The following is a 10,840-nucleotide window of genomic DNA, read 5'->3' on the forward strand; positions in this document are numbered from 1 at the left end:
ATGTATTTTTATATATTTCCATATCTGTCTTAGTTAGGGTTCTATTGCTGTGAAGAGATGCCATGACCAAGACAACTCTTATAAAAGCAAACATTTAAGTGGGGCCGGCTTAGTTTCAGAGGTTCAATTCATTATCACTATGGTGGGAAGCATGGCATCGGGCAGGCAGAGTTGGTACTGGAGGAGCCATGAGTTCTAGATCTTCATCTGAGGGTAGCCAGAAGAAGACTGTCTACCAGGAGGCATCTACCCCCACAGTGATACACTCCCTACAACAAAGTCACACCTCCTAATAGTGCCACTTGATCAAGCACACAAGTGTATGGGAGCCATACCTGGCTATAGCATAATGCAAAATACATTTAGTCCAACTTCAAAAGTCCCCACAGTCTATCATAGTCTCAACAATGTTCAAAGTGCAAAGGCTCCTCTGAGATTTATACAATCTCTTAACTGTAATCCCCTATAAAACCAAAATTAAAAGGCAGATCACATACTTCAACATCACAGGATATACATTACCATTCCAAATGTCATAGTGAGGAAATACTGGCCCAGAGCAAGACATGAAACCAGATGGGCAAAATCCAAACTTTGTATCTCCATATCTGATATCAGTGAGCTCTTCAGATCTACAACTCCCTTCACCTTTGTTGACTGAAACGGCTTCTTTCTCCTGACTGGTTCCACTCCCTGTTAGCAGTTTTCCTCTGCAGGTATGCCATGGCTCTGGCATCTTTAACTTCTTGAGGTCTCTAGGGTAACTTGAACTTCAGTTTCTTGTTTCAATGTCTGGGATCCACACACGATCTTCTGGGCTCCTTCAAAGGGGTTGGGTCTCTTCTCCAGCTCTGCCTTCTGTAGTGCTCCAGGGTATAGTTGATGCCACTCTATTGCTGCTGCTGTTCTTGGTGATCATCCCATGGTACTGGCATCTCCAATACACTGGGGTCTTCTGCTGAAACTAGGCTTCACCAATAGCCTCTCATAGGCTCTCTTTGTATGACCGCTTCAGTCCTGGGCTGTCAACTGCACTGAGGCTGCACCTTCTCCAATGGCCTTCCATGGCATCTCACCAAGCCTCAGCTGCTCTCTATGATCCCTCATGCCTTCAAAACAGTACCACCTGGGTGACTCTTACATTACCAAGTCCAGCTGCAACATGAGGTACAACCTTGGCTATCTCTGTAACACAGCTTCTTGTGCTCTCAGAAAACACTTCCCAGATTTCACCTCAGTGATGCTGGTCTCTTCTTAATCACTTAATTTCTTAGCTCCAGCTAACCAGCATCAATTGTCCCAGTAGTCCTTTCTATTCTTGACTCTAAAGCCAGAGCCACATGGTCAAAGCTACTGAGTTCTGTAGCTTGCAGGGGCTGGCCCCTTGTTTTATTACGTCATCATCATGTTTGTATACTCCTTCACTGCCTAAGCTTGGCTGTCCTGGAACTTGCTCTGTAGACAGAACTTGAACTCAGAGATTTGCATGCCTCTGTCTCCTAAGAGCTGAGATTAGAGGCACGGTCCTCCATGCTTGGACTTTTCATGGCCACTATGCCTCAAGACCAGGATCAAAAGCCCTAAGATCTGTATCATAGGTGTAACCACCATTTCTGGATTGAAGTCATTTCATATTAAAAGTCCAAATGAAAATAATAGTCAGGTAATAATAATGCCTAACATGATATAATTATCCCTGTTCAACTGCAAATGCATAAACAATGAGCTTGGTTGGGTGGGATCTTGTCCAGAGGTCACCACTCCCTAAATTCCATTTAATATCCTTGAACACAGGATTTAGCTCCATTGCACTTCCTGGTGCCCATTTAATACTTGAACCATAAATTTTGTATTTTTCCTTTCTAAGCTTGCTACGCTTGATCAAAAGGCTCTTTATAAACATGAACCACAGGACAGAGTCTAAACTTGATTGATTTGAGATGTCCTTTGTCAATGTAATTAATCTGAATCTTTTCACCTTAGCCTCAGGCACATTTTTCAGACAAGGGCAAAAAGCAGACATTCTTTACCAAAATATCACGACTCTCTAGGCAACATACTAAAATTCTCCTCTGAAACATCTAGAGCCAGGCCCCACAATTTAATCACCCTCAGGCCCAGTGTCTTCCACTTCCTGCTAGGATGGCCCACTGAGCCCCACTTTAAGCATTCCACTGCTTTCCAAATCCAAGGTCCCCAAATCCACATTCCTCTACACAAAAGCATGGTCAGGCATATCACAGCAATGCCCAGTCCCTGGTACCAACTTCTATCTTAATTATGGTTTCCATTGCTGTGAACAGACACCATGTCCAAAGCAACTCTTCTAAATAAAAACATTTAGTTGGGGCTGGCTTATAGTTTCAGAGGTTCAGTCAATTATCGTCACAGTGGGAAGCATGGCATCCTGTAGGCAGACTCAATGCTGGGGGAACCATGAGTTCTACATCTTGACCCAAAGGCAGCCAGAAGAAGACTGTATCCCAGGCAACTAGGAGGAGGGTCTCAAAGCCCACCCCCACAGTGATACACTTCCTACAAGGCCACACCTCCTAATTGTGCCACTCTCTGGGCCAAGCATATTCAAACCACCACAATATCTGTCTGTCTTTATTCAGGGATTAAGAGAAAATAATTAATAATAATAAAATAATTGGTCACAAAGCTAGACTCTAACAAATGTCTTTGACCTGAGGTGAACACCAAGGCTCTGACTCTTCCTGGCTGACTTGAAGGGTGCTGGGCCTCTCAGGGTAGCCTGACTTTTCCACTGTGTGTAGGCTCAGAAGCTCGTAATGACAGCCTACTGCTCCTTCAGAGCACACAGATGAAGGTGGTTCCAAGATAATCTATAATTAAATTATCTACAGATCATATCACAGATTTCTAAGATTCAAAAGTAATTCTTAAAACTTGGGTATATTTGCTTGATGGCAGTTGTCTCTGCTCTTAATTTTATCTGAGAACACTGAACATGAATGTTTTATTCTGCTCTTAAAATCCGTGTGAGAAATTCTTATACCCCACAGTTAGCGGAAGAAAGGAGAGAGGATATAGGACGGCCCCCGTACTCAGGTGTGAAGACCTGCCTCACCTTTAGCACAGCGAGAAGCGCTCCCAGGTGCTCGGTCTGTGTCAGCCTCATCTTCCCACCATTGAGGAGTGACTGGATGCCTTTCAGTGCATTCTGTAACAGCTGAGGGTGGGGAGGCAGGGATGCAAGTTAGAAGGCAGAATAAAACCTGGCTCCTCGGGGACCAACACAATAGCAGTTAGAACGGAAGAGAAAAAGGTCCCCTAGATGGTAAAAACCTTTCTGGGTCACTCAGCGGAGATGAGGACCCAGAGAACAGACCTGATGCACTCTGGGCCGCTTTTTAGAAGCAGGGACAGCCACCCACTGCAGAGCCTACGACCCAGCTCCAGTTTCCAGGACCCACGCGACAGAAGGAAGGAAGGAAGGAAGGAAAGAAGGAAGGAAGGAAGGAAGGAAGGAAGGAAGGAGGAAGGAAGGAACCAAACAACTTCAAGATCCTCTGATCTCAAAGCAAGTGCTATGGCATGCCTACATGCGCTCTCTCGCTCGCTCGCTCACACACACACACACACACACACACACACACACACATTAAAGTGCTATGGCATGCCTACATGTGCGCTCACGCTCTCTCTCTCTCTCTCTCTCTCTCTCTCTCTCTCTCTCTCTTTCTCTCGCTCGCTCGCTCACACACACACACACACACACACATTAAAGTGCCATTTAAAAACTCACAGGACAGAGAGATGAAGTGACAATCTCTGTAAGAAATCACCCTGAGCAGCCCATGAAGGCAAGGCCTGGGTAGGGTGGGAGGGCAGCTCTGATCACCACAGATTTCTCAGCTCAGTAACCTCATCTCCAGGGCCCTGCCCTTCGGAAATACTCCACACCGGGGAGGGTGTGAACTGGATGGAGACTTGTTGAAATAGCGGGGAAAGTTTCATGATCATGGCTACAATTTAAAATATGCCCACATAGCACCACATTTGTCATTAAAAAAGATGTTATTGAGCAGATTTTCTCCTTTTTACCCTAAAATCAATCATAATCATTGCATTGTTTTTAGACATGGGAATAGAAAGAATATGGGCTTTTAAGTTGTCGAAACAAAACTGAGAGCAAATCAAAGCAAGCTAAACTCATCCTTATCATTTGAGTCCAAAGGTGTGGCTTCAGTGCCGCTGACATATAGACACCAGTCATACAGACACGCATGCATGCATGCGTGCGCCCCAAAGCCTCTGTCCTATGCCTGCCACACTCGGATGTTGAGTAGCAGCCCCACCTACCATGCAAAATGTTATATCATCCATATCAGACGATTTTGGAGACTGTAAAATGGTCAAGAAAGCTTGGAAGCAGACAAGCTGGTAGGACTCCTCCAAGTATGGCTGTCCTGGCACACTGAAACACATGTAGAGGGGACAGTTCAGTCGCGTTTAAATGGTGCTTCCAGAAGAGCAAGCACTAGCAGCGGCGATGCAGACCACTGAGTCTGGAACACGCCCTGAATGCCTACTCTGGCTGACTATGGCTGACTAGTTACTGCTGTACTGGTACAGGCTTGGACATGCCTGAAGGAGGAAGGGAGATTTCTAAACATCACAGAAGCGTAGTTTAGGAAATGTGGAGAAGAAACGATCTGTTTTGGTTCTGCCCTTCAGTCACAGGCGAGAAATAACGCAGAGAACATGACTGAGTCTGCTTTCCTAGGCACCAGATGGCACAGTGCTACCCAGAGACAAGGCCAAGTTTGTGTTGCCTGTTTGCTATTGCATGCTACAGACCTGCTCCATCTTCTTAAAGAAGAAACTGAACAGAAACTCTCACGTGAGAGCCTCAATTCACATGAATACTCTTCCTAAAAGAATATGGTTAAGATTTACGCCAGCGGAAAACAAACCGACATACTGCACACCTGTCACTTCCAGCACGCATTCCTCCCTTCGCTTCTTGACAGTCTTAATTGAAAACAAACGATAGGACAACCCTGTGGAATGGCAGGGGAATGTAAACTAGGGTCTTTTTCTTTGTGTCAAAATAAAAGCCTGTGGCTCAAGCTGGTCTGGAACTTGCTACGCGGAACAGCCTTAAGATAAGGACCCTCCTGCCTCGGCCTCTTGGGTGCTAGGTTTACTGGAAGGCGCCACCAGGAATAGCTTAAGCTAGGCCCGTTCTCTAGGTTGGCTTCAGGCGACAGAACAACCTATAGAGGACCCAGGAGAGGCCCTACCTTCTACTATTGGGAAACCCGGATCCACGTACCTGAGACATAAGTTTGCCATGCAGTGCACTGCAGCTCTCCTGACTTCAGGGTCAGAGTGAGTCACGTCACTCAACTTCATCAAGAGGCCGCTCTTACCTAGCAAGTCTGGGAGATGCTGGAACGAAACATCAACAGCGTGGGCCTAGGAACCGCTTCTAGGAAGACTGTACTTGTTAGACAATATTTTCTTAACTAAAAGGCAGTTAAATATCAAAAAATTAACTGTTAGGTAAATCCTTCAATGGCTACCCAAGCATAGGCTAGAAGTCAGTAGTAGGAATCATTGCTAGGTCATTGCTGGGGGTCTCCAGTCTTGGCTACACGGACAAAAGGTGCGGATAATAATGGCTGAGAGTTAATAGAGTGACGGGTACTGTCTCACTTCATCCTCGGAGCAACTGTCTTACACACGAATAAACAAGGCTCCAAGACACTCAGTACACCTGGGCTGTACATGCAATTAGTGACAGGATGGATACTGAAAAATTGACATCTTGGCTCTCAAGTCTGTGCTACTGGCCTTTCAAAGGAAAGGCACAATAGTTTAAACTACCTGTCATAGGTAGCTTCAGCAGTTAACCTGACACAAACCTATAGTCATTTGGGAAGAGAAAACCTCAACTGAGGAATTTTCTCCATCAGATTGGCCTGCAGGAATATCCGTGAGGCATGTTCTTATTGGCATGGTGGGTGGTGCCATTCCTAGGTCTAGGCAGTTGGGCCTGCGTTGTAAGAAAGAGCAGCTGAGCAAGCTTGGGAAAGCAAGCTGGTAGGCAGCATTTCTCCATGCTTTCTGCTATAGCTCCTGCCCTGGCTTCTCTTAACGATGGGCTATAAGCTGTAGAATGAAATAGCCTGTTCTCCCCCAAGTTGCTTCTGTTCATTGTGTATAGCACGGAACAGAACCTAAGACAATACCTTTTGACATTTTGAGCCATTGCAGTAAACCAGAGCTGCCAGGGCTTGAAGAACTTCCATGTGTGTCCAAGGGCTACACTGCTGAATAGCTGAGATCGTATAGGTCAACAGGAAATCTAAGTTCTGCTCATCCACAATCACCTGCCAAGAAAGGAGAAAACAGAGATGCTCTAACTTAAGAGAATGCATGTGCAAGTTTGATCAGGATAGGGGAGTCCTTCTCCTTGCCCCAGGGTCTCTGTCACTTCTGTGATCTCTCCAAAGTAGAATCTGGTAGTCCTTGTAACTTTCCCTGGAACTAATCAGAAATTGACAGATATAAATATGGATACAAGATTCAATGCACTGAAATGTCTTAGTTCAATTAAACTGACTTAATATGTAGTAGTTACTTAACTAATACACAGCAAATAAACATGTCTGCTAAATACCTGCTCTGTATCTGTCATGATGTGAGGAATACACCAAGAAGCTATGACACACTCCTCTCCCCACAGTTTATAATTCTCTTGAGAGAGAGAGGAGAGGGGTGGGGCGCTAACCAAAATTCAAGTTATGGAATTTAAGTCCATATGTAGTATCATCAAATGCTAGACGTTGACTATGAACTGTAAGTGCCACAGGTGATGGGAAGTTTTCCAACTGCCAGTGACACAGAGATGAAGCACACTGGACAACAGTAAAACCTCAGAGGTCAGCCCCCAGCTGTCTGCGACATTCTGGAAAGAGCCTCAGCTCATGCGACACACACAGCTGGTTACAGCTCAGCATGCATCTTACTCCCTGATGGCAGGGTTCTGGTTTTGCTGGATGCCCTCCTCTCTTACAGTCTGGAGGAGTCTGGCTGACACAATGCTAACTAGTATCCATACATTCATCTGTTCAGGGGTTCAGATGGAGAGCTGCAGAACAGACCTTCACAGAAATACCTCTGGACTTTTTACCCTGGACCTCTCTTTTCCCAAGCTGCGTTGGGGGTTTTATGTAGACTGCAAAGATAATAGTTTCAGGGAAATAAATATTGGTAGGAAAGAAATAGGGAATCATGTAATTTCGTCCTGGGATATATCTTGGTCAATTCTATTTTTCATGAAAAAACAAAACAAACAAGCAAACAAAATCCCAAAAAAACCTAGATGGCATGAATGATCTGCCATCAATTGTTGGCTTATTGAACAAAACATAAAAGACTATTTCTCATAAGCAAAAGCCTAGAATTTCTCAGAATATATATTTGGTCAGTTAAATTTGGATTTACTGATGCACTTTTCTTAAGCACTGGTTTTGTTACGTTGTAGTTTTTGGTGGTACTGATGCTGACCTTGAACCCATGGCCTCCTGTGTGCCAGGAGCTAAGGCTCTACCATTCACTGAGTTACATTTCCAGCCCAAGACATTTTGCTTTTCAAAAGATTAGACAACTGGCCTGGGTGTAGCAGCAAACATCTGCAATCCCAACACTTTAAAGAAGAACAAAAAGGTCAGAAGGTTAAGGTCTTTCTCAGGCCAACCCGAGCTAAGATCCCGTCTCAAACAAAACAAAAAAAGTGAGCCTATCGGAGCTATGCTGTGGTCTTTCATGATCTGAGCCTTCAAGTTACATACATGATTACCTGTAATCTGTTAAGTAAACGATGGATCAGCTGAGACACTTTGCTCACAAGGTGGTTCTGATTAAGAGGCACCAGCTGACAAGCTCGCACAAGAAGAGCACTGACATCCTATTAATAAAAAAAAAAACCAAAACAAAGCAAAGATAAATGCACCTGTTAGCCAAGTGGACCTCCCAACCCCAAACCCCAGTCAAATGGAAAAGCTCAGTGACTGACTGCTCCACACCCAGGAAGGAAAAATATCTGAGTCAAAGTTGAGGTAGAAAGTGGGGACTGGAGGAATGAAGTTACAAAAATTAGTAAGTACTAAAAGGAAGGAGAAGAACTTTTACTATACAGTATTAGTAAATAAAAGAAAGGCTTCCAGCACATAAAGGCACATGCTATAGCTAAAAATACCAAGAGAGCCAGACATGCAATGCTATTGGGCAAATCAGAAACGACACTTATACATTAAATTAGAAAATCACACACACACACACACACACACACACACACACACACACACAGAGAAGAGAGAGAGAGAGAGAGAGAGAGAGAGAGAGAGAGAGAGAGAGAGAGAACACTATCCACAAATTACACCATCTACAGATGCTTAATGAATAAAAAGGGACCAAGCATCTAGTACGTGTCAGGCAGTAGGCTAAGCCTTTTGACCCCAAGGTGAAACAAACATTTCCCTGAACCACGGAGGTTTTACAATCTCAAGAGGGAGGCAGGAAAATAACAAAGAAAATTTGAAGAACGAATAGAACTTTGCCAGACAGACAAGTAATCAAAAAACAAGGGGACGGGATGGATTGTGGGAAGCCTTGGAGATGTGAAAAGTCCTCAGGTGCTTGAACCTGACCGAGGCAGCAAGTTCCAAGTGACTGAACCCAAGAGGAGAAACAAGAGAGAAAACTGAAAAGGCACACAAGGAGTTGCGCCAACTATCAAAGTATATAAATGAAAAGTTCTCTTAATTTCACTTAGTTCCACTCTGCTACCTTATATGTGGTGAGCTGTTCTGGATCCCCCCGCCCCCCCTTATAGCCTTGAGGCCCGTATTTGTCTCTTACTGTACGGATCATCCATTTGCCTCTGCTATTTGCCAATATCTATTGAAAATCTGATTCATTTACACTTGTATGGATTGTTTTGGTTTTTTAACCAAACAGTAGACTCTTGGCAAAGACTAGTCTGCAAAGGGGCTCGAGTGGAGGAAGATTGGTGAGAGACCAGGGGAATAGTCCAGCAAAAAACTGTTCTGCCTAACCCGAAAACACAGCCAAAGAGAATAGAGAAGAGTGAACTGAGAGACATGTTTGAGACAGACTCTGAAGAATTTTAATTCAACAGGCTCCGGGATAAAGAAAAGAAGCAGTGTGCACGTCTTGTGTGTATCTGGGGTGGGGTAGGGTAGAATGAACTGGGGATTAGGAGTGTGGGAGACAATGTATTTATCTTTGCAAGCTATCAAGTTTGAGATCCTCCTGGGTAGGACTGGCTTGAGGACTCTGGGAATTAGTGATCTGATGTGTATGAATGAGATCACTCTGACAGCAGAGGTGGAGGCAAATGGGAACTAGTGCAGAAACAAAGCAGAAAATACAGGTCTTATGGCAAATTTAGGCTCCAATCTAGCTCTGCCATTTGCCAAAATCGTGACGCTGGATCTTTGTGAGCTTCAGTGTGTTCATCAGCGAAACCGACTAAGACTATCCTCGTTCCGACACTCCTGGAATCGCTCACTAGGGATGGCAGCTGAGGGCTTTAGAGCAGAAGCCTTTGAAAGATGCTGGCTTACGAGCTTTCAGATGGAGGGCAGAGAAAATGGCACGGACCGAGGGAGAGAGCCAGCCTGGAACTAAGTCATCCCGGACGCGGGTGAGACCCGGAGGAGCCGGTGGGAGGAACCAGCCGTTGTCCCGGCAGGGTGAAGCGCGCTGCCTACCTCCGGGGCCACGCCGCCGCCCTCACAGTAGTTCTCGGAGATGAGCTGGTCGAAGAGCAGGTGGATCTCCATGCGGGACACAGTGCTGTCATCCGGCTGCAGCGCGCGAAGCCTGGCAGACAAGCGGCGGAACCCATTGTTCTGCTCCAGGGACAGCTCCCGCGGGGCCTCTCGCGGCTGCCCACAAGGAAGAGAGGCGGCGACCTGCACCGCCGCCATTTTTCCTACGTGAATAGCTTGGGAAATACTTCCGGGGCACCGCTTGGGGCAGGGCCTCGCGTGCTCTAGTTCCGGAAAGCCTTTATTTGCACTACAGGTTGCAGGCGGTGCTGTGATTCGGATAGGGAAAAAGTGGCAGAAATAGGCCTGGAAATTTGCCACCCAACTGTCTTTACCCTCTCAGAAAGTTTGCTCCCAGGCAGGGCTGACATTGCGAGAGTTTCAGATTCTGGCTGGAGTTGGCGAGCACACTTGTAGATGGCAGTGGCAGAAAAGTTAGCTATGTGACTTCCTTCTACTCTTGATGTTCTGATAGGACATCTTATCGGAGTCCTTGATTTCCCCCTATCCCCAGGCACAATATATCCCCATCCAGAGATGTAATTGGGTTGCTACAGCAATGGTTTTCCTTGCTTAAAACCCAGAGTATTTGAAGCAATGCTTAAGATATGTTCAAATATTGCACTGAGCTAAGAAGGATATAGAGCTTGGTTCTTACCACCATAAAGAGACGGTGTGAACTGTCTGGGCTTAATGACATATACGACCCATATAAAGTATTCAAGACTGACTGGCCTTTGTATTGTGCGTACTGATGTATTATGTATACTGATGCTAAGCTGTGAGTTTCCAGTCTCGGGGTAGGAGGTGGGTGTGTAGGGGCACCTACCATGTTACTCTGGTCAATTCAGGAAGTCTTCAAAGGTCTCCCTGGGAACTCTGTATATTTTTTCTCCTTCAGTTAGTGATGACCACAGAATAGGTATGTTCATTTTCTTGGTGGACACATATTGCCACCCACGAGGATATATGCTATCAGAACTTAACATATTGGCATTGGTAGCTTT

At 45.4% G+C, this 10,840-nt stretch overlaps 1 protein-coding gene across 1 annotated transcript in view; it reads right to left on the bottom strand.

Annotated features, from left to right (window-relative positions):
• The window catches only part of Heatr6 (HEAT repeat containing 6), a 28,781-nt gene extending 18,577 nt beyond the window's left edge, over positions 1-10,204 (bottom strand). The window contains exons 1-6 of the mRNA XM_032912909.1: positions 9,774-10,204; positions 7,838-7,945; positions 6,225-6,365; positions 5,306-5,421; positions 4,330-4,444; positions 3,095-3,196 (exon numbers count right to left, since the gene is read on the bottom strand). Of these exons, the coding sequence (XP_032768800.1) occupies positions 3,095-3,196; positions 4,330-4,444; positions 5,306-5,421; positions 6,225-6,365; positions 7,838-7,945; positions 9,774-9,992 (801 nt within the window). The 5' untranslated portion in view covers positions 9,993-10,204. The remainder of the gene's footprint in view (positions 1-3,094; positions 3,197-4,329; positions 4,445-5,305; positions 5,422-6,224; positions 6,366-7,837; positions 7,946-9,773) is intronic.
• Positions 10,205-10,840: the final 636 nt, after the last annotated feature.

Source organism: Rattus rattus, chromosome 9 (assembly GCF_011064425.1).
Source record: "Rattus rattus isolate New Zealand chromosome 9, Rrattus_CSIRO_v1, whole genome shotgun sequence".
Lineage (NCBI taxonomy): Eukaryota > Metazoa > Chordata > Mammalia > Rodentia > Muridae > Rattus > Rattus rattus.